Source organism: Pongo abelii, chromosome 8 (assembly GCF_028885655.2).
Source record: "Pongo abelii isolate AG06213 chromosome 8, NHGRI_mPonAbe1-v2.0_pri, whole genome shotgun sequence".
Taxonomy (NCBI): domain Eukaryota; kingdom Metazoa; phylum Chordata; class Mammalia; order Primates; family Hominidae; genus Pongo; species Pongo abelii.
In genome coordinates this window covers 52,451,004-52,465,984 of record NC_071993.2, presented here as the reverse complement: position 1 = coordinate 52,465,984, position 14,981 = coordinate 52,451,004, and the positions used below count along the sequence as shown (strand labels likewise).

General features: G+C 38.7%; 1 protein-coding gene across 10 annotated transcripts in view; it reads right to left on the bottom strand.

The window, feature by feature from the left end:
* MARCHF8 (membrane associated ring-CH-type finger 8) overlaps positions 1 to 14,981 on the bottom strand; it is a 142,933-nt gene that overhangs the window by 68,195 nt on the left and 59,757 nt on the right. For 8 of the 10 annotated variants that reach the window (XM_054522213.2, XM_009245335.4, XM_002820679.6 and 5 more), the window contains one exon: positions 8,087 to 8,266. In XM_054522213.2, the coding sequence (XP_054378188.2) occupies positions 8,087 to 8,188 (102 nt within the window). In that variant the 5' untranslated portion in view covers positions 8,189 to 8,266. Of the gene's footprint in view, positions 1 to 8,086; positions 8,267 to 10,180; positions 12,607 to 14,981 lie in introns of those variants that run through there. The other 2 variants (XM_054522212.2, XM_054522216.2) reach the window with 2 other exon arrangements.

Sequence of the window (14,981 nt, the reverse complement as noted above, 5' to 3'; positions counted from 1 at the left end):
CTAAGAGAGAAAAGAGAATTTTTTTAAGTAGTAAAAGTGTGGTGATTCTGTCTAAAAATACTGTTATCACTTGAACATTGTGAGGTCATTTTTTCAAAAGATGTTAGGTACAAATGAATACAGTATGATCTGTCAACACTCATGTATTTTTAGAGCAAATACGAAATTGTGTTTACGTGACCATCATCCTGATGGCTGCATGGTAAAATCCTCCTTTTGACCTCAGTAGCAGGACAACAGGGCCAAAACTAGGAATGTTTATAAATATATAAAATACCACTTTTATTTTCTATGTAGCTTACTTTAAATATAAGTTGATCATTGAATTACCTTCTTACTTATCACCTTTCAGGAATCCTGGGATACAGATCATTTCTTTCAGGATCCCTTTATCAAGAAGTACAGGGCAGAAAACTGAAAAATGTATTTTTTGGACAATCTTGCAATTTGGGTTCCAGACATGTAGAAGAATTCCAGATAATTCATGTAAAGACTCCACCTTCAAGGAGGGGGAGCACAACTCCTCACTCTTTAAAGTGGGCTACGCATAGTGACTTCCTTCCAAAGAATAAAGTACAAAAGGGGAGAAAAAGAGTAACTTTATAGTGGAGAGACCTGACAGTCACTATATCAGCCAGGTGGTCAAGAAAATCAGTCATAAATCATGTTGATAGTATACTTGATTTGTTGTGATGAACTGGTACATTGTATCTGTGGACTTCCATCCCAAAACCTATAACCCTAGTCTAGTCATGAGAAAAATATCAGACAATTCCCATAGAAGGACAAAATACCTGATCAGTATTCTTCAAAACTGTCAAGGTAATCTAAAACAAGGGAAGTCTGAGAAACTGTCATAGCCAAGAGGAGCCTAAGGAGATACAACAACAAAATGTAATATGCTACATCCTAGACATGAGATCCTGGAACACAAAAAGGACATTAGTTAAAAAGTAGGGAAATCTGAATAAAGCATGGACTTTGAAACTATAATGTATTCATATTAGTTCACTAACTGTGATGAATGCAGCACACTATTTTAAGATGTTAATAATATGAGAAACTGGAAGCTTGGTTCAAGATAGCTAACTAGATGCAGCTAGTACATGCCTCTTCCATGGAAAGCTCCAAAACGGCGAGTAGATATTCACCCTTCAAATAGGTCATCTAAAACAGAACACTGGAATTCAACTGAAAGGCAACAGGAATCACTGATCACAAAGGAGAAGGAAGCAAGGACGTGCTCAGCCAGGATTGCTGAGAGATGGAAGAAGCTTCTAGATGCTGGGAAAGGGTAGATGAGAGACTCCCAGGGCTCCACATTCCCACCATGGACTTTTGCAACGCTAGCTGTGGGAGACCCCCTTGACCCTCGTAGGTCTCCAGCCTAATAGAGTGAGTTGCCTGGAGACTGACAGAGGCATTGCTCAAACTCACATGGGAGTACACAGGCTTCCGAGCCCTGAGCAGCTGTTGCTACCAGCCAACAAGCCAGGCTGAAGAGAGGAGGCCAGGCACTTTTACACAACCACTGTGCTTCTTGTACAGTCTGCAGAATGGTGAGCCAAATAAAATCTCTTATTTATAAATTACCCAGCCTTGGGCATTCCTTTATAGCGCAAGAGGGGACTTCAACACCCCACTGACAGCACTAGACAGATCACTGAGACAGAAAAAAACAAACAAAAAAAAAACCCACTGGATTTAAATTGGACTGTAGAACAAATAGACCTAACAGATGTTTATACAACAAGCTACCCAACAATCACAGAATATACATTCTTCTTATTAGCATGTGGAATATTCTCCAAGACGGACCTTATCTTAAGGAATGAAGCAAGTCCTCAATAAATATTTAAAAAACTGAAATCATTTCAAGTGTCTTCTCAGACTACAGTGGAAAAAACCTAAAGTCAATTCCAAGAAGGACTCTCAAATCTATACAAATACATGGAAATTAACCTGCTCTTCAATGATTTTTGGGACAGTGATGAAATTAAGGTGGAAGTTTAAAAATGTTTTAAACAAATAAAAATAGAGACACAACATACCAAAACTTCTGGAATACAGCAAAAGCTTATAGTGTTGACTGTACATGGATTCAAGAAAGAAGTTTATAGCGTTAAATGCCTAAATTGAAAAAAATAGAAAGACCACAAGTTAACCTGACATAGTACCTCAAGGAACTAGAAAAACAAGAACAAACCAAACCCAGAAGAAAAGAAATGATGAAGAGCAGAACTAAATGAAATTCAGATCATAAAAACCCAAAAGGTAAAGAAACAAAAAGTTGCTTCACTGAAAAGATAAACAAAATTGACAGACTACTAGCTACATTAACCAAGAAGAAAGAAAATTCAAATAAGCACAATCAGAAATGAAAAAGACATTACAAATGATATCACAGAAATACAAAAGATCATCAGAGTCTACTATGAACATCTCTACACTAACGAACTAGAAAACCTAGATGAAATAGGTAAATTCCTAAAGACACACAACCTCTCAAGAATGAACTAAGAAGAGAAAGCCTGAAGAGACCAATAACCAGCAAGAAGACTTAACCAGTAATAAAAATTTAAAAAAATCTCCCAACAACAAAAAACCCCAGGAGCAGATGAATTCACAGCCAAATTCTACGAGACGTAGAAGAACAGGTACCAATCCTATTGACAACACTGTTCCCCCAAATTGAAGAAAATCCTCTCTAACTGAAGCCAGTATCACCCTAACACCAAATCCAAGCAAGGACACACAAAAACAGAAACAGAATCAATCAGTACCCCTAATGAACACAGATGCAAAAACGCTCAAGAAAATACTAGCAAACCAAATCCAACAGCACATCAAAAAACATGGTACACCACAATCAAGTGGGTTATATTCCAGGGATACAAGTATGGTTTAACATACAAAAATCAATAAATGTGATCTGCCACATAAACAGGATTAAAAACAAAAACCATATTATTATCTCGATAGATACAGAAAAAGCATTTGATAAAATTCAGCACCCTTTCATGATAAAAACCACTCAACAACTTGGTGTAGTAGGAACATACCTCAAAATAATAAACCCCATATACAAGAATCCCACAGCCAACATCATACTAAATGGGGAAAGGTTGAAAGCATTCCCCTTAAGAAATGGAAGAAGACAAGGATCCCCACTCTTACCACTCCTATTCAACACAGTACTAAAAGTCCTATCGGGCCAGAGCAGTAAGGCAATAGAAAGAAAGAAAAGACATCTAAATTGTAAAAGAGGAAGTCAAACTATCTCTGTTTGCTGATACCATTTTATACCTGGAAAACCCTAAGACTCCTCCAAAACATTCGTAAATTTGATATTAATTCAGTAGAGTTTCAGGATACAAAATCGACCTACAAAATCAATAGTATTCCTTTTGTTTAGTTGGGGTTTGTTTGTTTGTTTGTTTGTTTGTTTTTGAAACAGGGTCTCACTCTGTTACCCAGGCTGGAGCGCACTGGCGCGGTCATAGCTCACCACAGCCTCGACCTCCTGGGCTGAAGTGATCCTCCCACCTCAGCATCCCAAGTCACTGGGACTTACAGGCACGTGCCACCACACCCAGCTAATTTTTGTATTTTTTGTTGTGAGGAGGAATCAGTAGCATTTCTATACAACAATGATATAATGAAGCTGAGAACCAAATCAAGAACCAAACCAAGAAGTCAATCTCATTTACAATAGCTATAAAAAAATAATAAAATACTCAGAAATACACTCAACCAAGGATGTGAAAGATCTCTACAAGAAAAACTACAAAATGCTGATGAAAGAAATCACATATGACACAAACATGATCATGGGTTAGAAGAATCAGTATCATTAAAATGACCATACTACTCAAAGAAATCTGCTGATGCAATTCCTATAAAAATACTAACATCGTTTTTCACAGTATTAGAAAAAACAATCCTAAAATACACATGGAACCAGAAAAGAGCCTGAATGGCCAAAGCAATGGTAAGCAAAAAGAACAATACTTGAGGCATCACATTACTTGACTTCAAATTGTACTCTAAGGCTATAATAACCAAAACTATTATAAAAACAGACACATAGGTCAATGAAACAGATTACAAAACCCAAAATTAAAGACACATGCCTACAGGCAAATAATCTTTTTCAAAGTCAACAAAAACATACACTAGTGGAAGAACATCCTATTCTACATGTGATACTTGGGAGAATTGGGTAACCACATACAGTGGAATGATACTGGACCCGTATCTCTCACCATACACAAAAATTAACTTAAGATGGATTAAAGACCTGAAAGTATAAAGACCTGAAAGATCTGAAACTATAAAGATTCTAGAAGAAAACCTAGGAAAAACTCTTCTGGACATTGGCCTAAGGCAAAGAATTCATGCCTAGGACCTCAAAAGGAAAGCTACAAAAATGAAAATAGACAAATGGGACTTAATTAAAATAAAAAGCTTCTACACAGCAAATAAATAATCAACAGAGAAAACAGACAATCTACAGAACAGAAGAAAATATTTGCAAACTATGCATCTTACAAAAAGCTAATTTGTAGACTCTACAAGGAACTCAACTCAACAAGAAAAAAATAATCTTTTTAAAAAATGGGCAAAGGGTATGAACACATATTTTGCAAAAGATGACACACAAATGGCCAAGAAACATTTAAAAAGTTAGAAATGCAAATAAAAGCGATGAAATACCATTTCACACCAGTCAGAATGGCTATTACTCAGGTGTCAAAAAAATCAGTAACAGATGTTGGCAAGGATGCAGATAAAAGGGAATGCTCACAGACTGTTGTTGGGAGTGTAAACTAGCACAGCTTCTATGGAAAACAATATGGAGACTTCTCAAAGAACTAATAGAAATACCATTTGATCCAGTGATCCCACTACTGGGGATCTATGCAAAGGGAAAGAAATCATTATATCAAAAAGATACCTGCACTCAAATATTTATTGCAGGACTACTCACAATAGCAAAGACATAAAATCAATCTAAGTGCCCATCAACGGATGATTGGATAAAGTAATCCACACCATGAAATACTACTCAGCTATAAAAAAAGAATAAATCCATGTTTTTTTGTAGCAACATGGATAGAACTGGAGGTAACTATCTTAAGTGAAATAACTCAGAAAGAGCAAGTCAAATATCACATATTCTCACTTACAGGTGGGAGCTGAAAAATATGTACACAGGGGCATAGAGAGTGGAATAATAACACTAGAGACTCAGAAAGGTGGGAGGATGGGAGTGGGTGAGGGATGAGAAATTACCTCATGGGCGCTTATGTGCACTATTCAGGTGGTGTAACAACACTGCACTTGTACTAAATCTATAAATAATAACAATATGAGAAACTGGGTGTCAGGTATATGAAAATACTCCATCCTAGCTTAACAATTTTTCTGTAAATCTAAAACTAGTCTGAAATACTTTTACTTAAAAATGAAACTGGGCCAGGTGCAGTGGCTCACACTTGCAGTCCCAGCAATTTGGGAGGCCAAGATGGGAGGACTGCTTAAGCCCAGGAGTTTGAGACCAGCCTGGGCAATAGCAAGACCCTGACTCTACAAAACGAAAGAAAAACTTATCCAGTGCCAGCTACTTGGGAAGTTGAGGCAGGAGGATCATTTGAGCCCAAGAGTTCATGGCTACAGTATGCTGTGATCATGCCACTGTATGCTAGGCTGGGCAACAGAGCAAGATCTGTACTCAAAAATAAGTAAACAATAACAACAAAAATGAAAATAAAACTGACCAAAGATATCAAGTGAGGGAGAAAAGCAAACTCAGAATAGTCACACATGCCAGCAATGACAGAAAAGAGCACTAAAACTGTCATTATAGCTGTTATTTCATATACTAAAAAAATTGAATAGAGACATGGAAGATATAAAAAAGATCCAAACCAAATGTCTAGTGATAAAACATGTCTGAGATGAAAAATACACTAGATGGAATTACTGGCAGATTAGATATTGAAAAAGAAAATATTAATGAAATTATAAACAACGTAATTGGAATATCCAAAATAAAATGCAGAAAGAAAAAATAACCTTAAAAAATTAAAAGTGCAGCAGTGGACAACTTTAAGCCAGTCAATGTGTATAATGGAGTCCTCAAAGAAAGAATGTGGGGACAGAAAAAGTATCTGAAGAATAGCCAAAAAGCTCCAAATTCTATGAAAATTGTAAACCCACTGATCCACAAGCACAACTTCAGAATACAAGAAACAAATTTAAAAAATTTTTTAAATAAAGCTGAAAGAAGTCATTGTCAGCCAACTCACATTATAAGAAATGCTAAAGTCCTTTAGACAAAAGAAAAATGATAGATGGAAATACACCAGAAATGGTAATTACCTGAGTACACAGATCTTTATTATTATTTAAAAGAAAAGTATTTAAAGAGAAAGTATTTTTTTAAATATATTCTAGGGTTTAAAATTTATTAAAAGACAATAATGAAAAGGCCAGAAGGAAAGAAATGAAAGTATACTATTGTAAGGTTCTCATGCTGTATTTGAAATAAAAGATCATCTCCACAGTGACATGACCCATATCACTGAAACTGAATTCATATTCATTCATTCATTCATTCATCAACTGTACTGACTACTGTATAAAAGTCATTAACCTTCTGTAGAAGATTACAGTTATGGGCTTCATCGAGGGTGTGTTAACAGATTAGACTAAGCAAACAGGTGGATTATTTGAGTCTAGGTAAAATGCAAGGGTTCGCTCTTCTTGTGGGACTCAGAAGGAATAGTATCTCCCAAGCACAGGAGGATCAGAAATCATAGCAAAAGATTTTGGGTTGAACCTGTGCCAGGAAAAACTGCATAAATAAAAATGGGCTCCACTGGACAAAAATTTACCTTTCAAATCAAACCTGATACCACAATTGAGACCCTAGAAACACAACCACTATTTTCATCCTGTGCCATTGCTGCTGAAGCTCTCATGGGGCCCTGCAAGTTCCTGGTTCAACTGCTCTTCCACTACTGCCACCTCATCTGTGCTCCACGACACCCTGAACTGTCAGGCTGCCACTAGGTGTTCGAACTATCCCCACACTAAGGTGAGACAGAATAGTTTCTCTTTCTTCCCAATACCAATCAAAATCCCCATTCTACAAATAATTGATTAATGCTATTTATTTAGACCTTAAAAATCCCATCAAATAGATAAATTCAATAAGGCTTTATTAAATAACCACCTACAGTAAACCTGCAGTGAGGGTGTATATCAAAAAGAATCTCCCTTCCTGGTCTGTTGGACATTTTCCTTTTTCTATTCCAAACAAGTTTGTATAGCTTCCTCATATACACACTATTATGGACTAAATGTTTATGCTTCCCACAAAACTTTTATGCCGGAACTCTAATCCGTAATGTAATGGTATTTGGAGGTGCAGCTTTGGGTAGACAATTAGGTCCTAGGGGTGGAACCCTCTCCATGGGATCAGTGCTCCTATATGAACAGCCACATGACAGCTTGCTTCCTTCCTCTCTCCGTGCCATGTGAGGACACAGCAAGAAGGCAGCTGTTCGTAAGTCAGGAAGTAAGATCTCACAAGAATCCAACCATGCTGGCACCCTGATCTCAGATTTCCAGCCTCCAGAACTGTGAGAAATAAATGCTTGTTATTTAAACCACCCAGGCTATGGCATTTTGTTACAGCAGCTAGGGCAGACTAAGACACATATTAAGAAATTCCAGCCATCTGGTGTCCAAATTTCACACTACAATGAATAGGGAACTAGCAGCATCATGTTCTGAGAATCCAAAGAACTTAGTCACAGTGATTAACCAAAAATAATCAGGTAGATTTAACCAACGAAGATAAGTCATTTATAACCATCTATAAACACAGTAGTTTACACCAAAATCTGAAAACCTAGAAATCTACAAAAAGACAATTCCTTCTGAGTACAACTATTTGTGTGCTTGTCAGTATATTATCAGAGAAAACCTGACCTTTAGAGTTTAAGCATTGTTCTAGGTCATCTTTAATAAAAATTTAATAAAAATAATGAAACTAAAAAAGATGTTCTCCCAGTACCTGTTCTTCCCTCTCCTTTTCTTTGGTCTTACTTCTGTAGACTCTAGCAGAGGCGGCATCCTGGGATGGAATGGCAGAGATCTGATGCAGTGGCATGCTCATCCCAACCTCTTATCTGGTCGTCTTCTTCACAGAAGAGAGTCTCCACTGGTAGAGTCATTTTGGGCCATGGATTTCAAGCTGAGAGAAAATGAAGAGAGAATAAACATAATTCAGCTAAAACACTTTAAATTTCCAAGAGTGAGCTTAACATTTTATATTTATATTCATATGTATATTTAAATAAGTTACGGCAACATAAATGTTTGGTCTTCAAAAACAATAGAAGATGAATGTCTAAGGGGAAAATTCTAACATTTCTCATAATAAGATGGGAGCACCTGAAAGAGGCAGGTGGATCATGTACATGTATAATCAGAGATTAATCTTCCATTGGCTACTTAGGATTAAAACAAAGCAGTGCCACCATTTATTTTAAGAATATTTTTGAAGTTAAACTTTTTTTTTTTAATCATGACCAAGCATTTGTCCTGAAATGAGCAGTGATCTTTCCTTAAAACCACTGCCTGTGAGTCCACATAATGGTGAGATCAGAGGTTAGGAAGTCCAAATTAAACTCAAGATATCTATGATCCATATTTAACCTTTCAAAAGTAGAGACTCTACACCAGCTGTTGGCAAACTCTTCCTATAAAGGGCAAGATACATATTTTAGGCACTGTGGTCCAAGTGTGTTCCAGCTAATAAACTCTGCCACTGTTGCATGAAAGCACCCATAGAGAGCGTGTAAATGGGCCGGGTGTGGTGGCTCACGCCTGTAATCCCAGCACTTTGGGAGGCTGAGGCGGGCGAATCACGAGGTCAGGAGATCAAGACCATCCTGGCTAACACGGTGAAATCCTGTCTACTAAAAATACAAAAAATTAGCCAGGCATGGTGGCGGGCGCCTGTAGTCCCAGCTACTCAGGAGGCTGAGGCAGGAGAATGGCACAAACCCAGAAGGCGGAGCTCGCAGTGAGCCGAGATCGCACCACTGCACTCCAACCTGGGCAACAGAGTGAGACTCCATCCCCCCAACGCCCCCCCAAAAAAAAGAGTATGTACATGAATGAGCATAGTTATGTTCCAATAAAACTTTATTTACAAAAATAGGCAGCAGGCTAGATTTGGCCCACAAGACTATAGTTTGCCAAACACTGCTGTAAAGGGTTTCCTAGGGAATATGAAGGGTCACCATGACATGCCTGAGAACCATGAGAAAGGCTGCCTTTAGGTAAAATAACAGTGTATGCATAAACTGTCTTCAGTGATTCCAGGTACCCCTGCCCTTTTTCTGGTTTTCTCTTACGCATCCCCCAAAATGTCTAATAATTGAATTGTGTGTTGTTCTTTCTCCCCACTTACCCACTGAGATCTATCCAACTCTGTATACAAAACCAATTGAACATAAATTATCCAGAAGGTTTAGTGTAGTAAAATGTTTCATGTTGTTCAAATTTTAACAGAAAATGGAAGCCTTCAACCAAAAGAATGCATCTCGAATTTGGAGATTTTCATTTATTAACCATGTGCTGGGGTAGGGGGTGGGGACAGGTGGGGCAGTAGGAAAAGGTAGGGTAAACAACAGGGCCTGACAACCCCAAGGTCACATTTGATAAGCAGTCACTTATTCTACCTGTCCCAAAACTCTACTCTGGATCAAAGGCAGGTGTTTGTAAGGCTGGTGCCAACTCTTGGTAGTGTCCCTAAGCAAGCAGAGGAGCACCAGGAATCACAAAATGGCTTCCTTCACACAACTCTAGAATCAATGAACAACAAAAAGGAACAAAAACTGGGAGGGATCAACACACAGAAGAAAATTAGCTAAAAGAATACTCTGTTTATAAAGTCTAGTTTTACAGTAAGTGAGTGATCATTGATAATAACAACAAAAAAAGGAAAATAGAATAGGTGATGTTAGTGTCTAGGTATCACACACCACCTACTCTATTTCAAGCCTTTGATGAGGCTGGCATAAGATGGAGCACTACTGTGCCCAAGAAACAGTCTAAATGTTTGTATTCAAGCACGTCACACAAGACAAGAGGCACTTACTGCGGAGCTGCCTTAAACTCCCTGGGAGATCACAATAGTCAGTGATAAGCAGTTTTTTCATCGCTAATGCAGTAAAGTCCTCTATTACAGATGACAAACTCCATGGGGCCTCTTGGAATACTTGGTCAAACTGACCATATCCACAGCCCTACACCTATCATGCCAATAGCTACCTGTGGTGCTTCTGATATAATCATCATTATTACATCATTGGTACATGCCCATGACAAACCTGAGAAGGGCTATTTATGGCACAGAAACACAGATGCAAGAGGGTCTCAAATTTTTTGCAGTTTTGAAGGTCATCCCTCCTTACTGCCATTGAAGTTAGTCTTCTGATATGTACCACCACCACAAAGCAACAGACCTATAAGTTTGCCTGAAACAATCTCCCTCCTATGCCACACATATTTAGGATAAAAATGAGTTTACAAACAAACCATAAGACAGGCCATGCCATTTTTTATGTGAAGATTTACATGAAAAATATAAATCATATATTACATTATTTTCTTTGCATAATTTCCAGACATCTTTTATATCAACTAAATTAATCTTTACATAGAGTAACAGTTAAACCTCAGCACTATGCCTGACAATCCAGGCATGAGGGCTTCAATTTGACTAATGCTAACTTGCAAAATACAGCACACCTAACATGAACATTCACATCTAGAAGAGATACTGCCAAAGCTGGTTGTTGAAGAAACTGGAAATGGATGTCCCATGTTCATGGATCAGAAGACTTAATATTGTTAAAATGGCAATTCTTCCCAAGTTGATATAGAGAGTCAAAGCAATCTCTATCAAAAACTGAGCTGACTTCTTTACAGAAATTTGACAGGCTGATCTGAACATTTATATGAAATTCAAGGGACTCAGATCTGCCAAAACAACCTTGAAAAAGAAGAACAAAGTTGGAGAGCTCACATTTCCAGATTGCAAAACTTACAACAAAGGAACAGTAATCAAGACAGTGTCGTACTGGAATATGAATAGATATATCAATGGAATAGAATTTAGAGCCCAGAAATAAACCCACGTATCTATAGTCAGCTGATTTTCAAGAAGGGTGCCAAGATCACTTCTTGGGGAAAGAGTACTGTTTTCAACAAATGGTGCTGGGACAACTGGATAGCCACATGCAAAAGAAATTTGGATCTCTTCCTCACACAAAGAAAAAACAGACAAACTACACATCATCAGAATAAAAACTTTTGTGCTTCAAAAGACACCACTGAGAAAGGGAAAAGACAGCCAGTCATAGTGGGTCACACCTATAATCCCAGAACTTTGGGAGGCCAAGGCAAGAGAATCTCTTGAGGCCAGCAACTCAAGAAAGGCCTGAGCAATATAGCAAGACTCAACCTCTATTTATAAATGTAAAAAAAAAAAGTGTAAAGACAACTGACAGAATAGAAGAAAAAGTTTGCAAATCATATATGTAATAAGGGACTTGTATCTAGAATATATAAACAACTCTCTTACAACTCAATAACATAAGGGCAAGGCCAGGTGCAAGTAGCTCATGCCTATAATCTCAGCATTTTGGGAGGCTGAGGTGGGAGGACTGCTTCAGGCCAGGAGTTCAAAACCAGTGTGTGAAACATAGTGAGGCCCCATCTCTACCAAAATAATAATAATAATAATAATAATAATAAAGACAAATAACCCAATGAAAAATGGGTTAATCAACATCATCAGCCATCATGGAAATACAAATCAAAACTATTAGATATTACTTTAATTATGTTCATAATAAAAAAACAAACAAGTGTTAGCAAGGATGTTGTGACACTGAAACCCTCATATACTGCTAGTGGGGATCTATGCAGTAGTTCTGAAAAATAGTCTGGCTCTTTCTCAAAAGTTAAACATGTTATCATATGACCCAACAACTTCACTCCTAGGGTATACACACCAAAGAGAAATGCAAACATCTCCTCATATGAAAACTTGTCCATGAATATTTGTATCACATTACTCATAATAGCCGAAAGGTGGAAATAACCTAAACGTCCATCAAATGATAAATGGATAAATCAAATAAGCTATATCCATTCAACGGAATCATATTCAGCAATAAAAAGAAATAAAGTACTGACACTTGCCACAATATGGATGAACCTTTAAAAAGTTACGCTAAGTAGGCCAGGTGTGGTGGTTCGCGCCTATAACGCCAACACTTTGAGAGGCCAAGGTGGGTGAACTGCTTGAGCCCAGGAGTTCCAGACCAGCCTGGGCAACATGGCAAAACCACATCCCTACAAAAAATTCAAAACTTAGCCGGGTGTGGTGGCGCATGCCTGTGGTGCCAGCTACTCAGGAGGCTGAGTTGGGAGGATCGCTTGAGCCCAGGAGGTTTAGTCTACAGTGAGCCGGTATGGCGCCACTGCACTCCAGCCTAGGTGATACAGTGAGACCTTGTCTTAAAAAAAAAAAAAAAAAAAAGAAAAAAATTATACTAAGAAGCCAGTCACAAAGAACCATATATTACATGATGACAGTTGTATGGAATGCCCAGAGGAGATAAATCTATAGAGACAGAAAGTAGAGCAGTGCATGCCAAGAGCTGGGGTAGGTATGGGTAAATGGGAGGAAGCAGTGGATTCAATGATTTATTTTTAGGATAATGAAAATATTCTAAAATTGACTATGGTGCTGGTTGCAGAACTTTTGAGTATACTAAAAGCCGTAGAAATAGCAAAAGGACCAAGATAGATAGAGAAAATTTTAATTTTTCCTTTGTGTTATCCCTAATCTAACTAATCTAGATGACATGGAGATGGCTACTGTTGCCCTATCTCACTCACCCTTCCAGTGTTAAGAAGACGATAGAAAGAGTACAAAGTCAGCAATCAGAAACCTAAGTTCAAATCCTGGCTCTAATGTGGATGTTAGGCAAAATGATGAATTTCTAAGCTGTTTGGTTTCGTCTGTAAAAGAGAAGGGTAATCATGTCTACTCAGTTCACAGTGTTACTGTGAAGATCAAATAAGACTGTGTCCAGACTGGGCACGATGGCTCACGCCTGTAATCGCAACACTTTCGGAGGTCAAGGTGGGTGGATCACCTGACGTCAGGAGTTCGTGACGACCAGCCTGGCCAACATGGCAAAACCCCGTCTCTACTAAAAATACAAAAATTAGCTAGGTGTGGTGGTGGGTGCCTGTAATCCCAGCTACTTGGGAGACTGAGGCAGGAGAATTGCTTAACACAGGAAGCAGAGATTGCAGTGAGCCGGTATCGTGCCATTGCAATACAGCCTAGGTGACAAGAGTGAAACGTAGGTGCTCTTAACATCGGCACATCTGCCGGCAGGCTTTTCCAGGCATTTGCAGTGATGTCTCTCACTGCATCACAAAAACCTACAGGTTTGCTTTGTTTTTCCAGAATTATTTTCTGAACCCCTATGCCTCAGTCAAACACAGATTTACACAACTGGGACCTTGAATACTTTCTAACATTTATGTATGATACGTAAGCAGCTTGACTCTCAGAGGAAGCAAGGCTGACAATCCCCTTTCTAAAAGGAGAGTGGTAGGAAAGGCCAATCCTGAAGACAACCAGCATGGCTTCACAGTCAAACTGTTCTATGCTCTTTCCAAATGATCAACATAAATGAAGATTCTGCCCATTCCAACAACAACGCTTTGGACAAATACAGATAACAATGTGGGGAGCTAGGAGAAGACAAATGCCAGCTGCAGCATCTCAGAGGAATGGCCACCCCAGGAAAAGTTCACATGCCTCCCTGTACCCTTGTTTGCAGGGTGCCAGACTCCAGCAGCACCCTGCTCCTCCCTGCTGTAAATTGTATCTCAACATCCTGAATGGCATTGTTAGAATCAACAACTTCAGGCTAAGCCTGTCTTTATAAGAAGTACATTTCATGTAAAAAATGAAAGTCCATGCACAGCAGCTAGCAGAAATAGAAAAAGCAGGAAGAGCAGTGAGGAGATCGGTTATAGAAATCAGCACTGAATGATCAAAGCCAGACTTAAAGCAGTGCTGATAGGGAGGGACAAGTGAGGCTATTTGAAAAGCAGGACTAACATAACCTAGTGAGGGATCTAAACTGTCCCATGGTTTCTGGGTGTATACTGACACGACAGGGAAGCACAGAAAAGCAGCAGGGGAAGGAGGTAAGCTCAATGTGGACAGACTGAGCTTCACGTGCCTTAAAGAAAACAAAGACACAGGCCGGGCGGTGGCTCATGCACGTAATCTCAACACTTTGGGAGGCCGAGGTGGGCGGATCACAAGGTCAGAAGTTTGAGACCAGTCTGGCCAATGTGGTGAAACCCAGTCTCTACTAAACATACAAAAATTAGCCAGGCATGGTAGTGGTCGCCTGTAATCCCAGCTACTCCAGAGGCTGAGGCAGAAGAATCACTTTAACCCAGGAGGCGGAGGTTGCAGTGAGCCGAGAACACGCCATTGCACTCCAGCCTGGGAAACAAGAGCGAGACTCCATCTCAAAAAAAAGAAAATAAAAAAAAAAAGAAACTAAAGACATGTTCATAAATGCATACTGGGAGTCACCAGTATATCAAGACACATGAACATACATGGACAATCAGTCATTTATGTCATTTATGACATTACGGAGAACCTGTAGAACCAGTCATTTATGTCATTACATGCTACAAATAAATGCTAAAATAAGATATCAATATCTAACATAAGGAAACCTCTATCTTGGGCCAGGCATGGTAGCTCAACAGCAAAGATGGAGTGACACGTACAATCACGGATACCTAAAAAGAACTAATAATATGAATAATAAATATCATGCGGG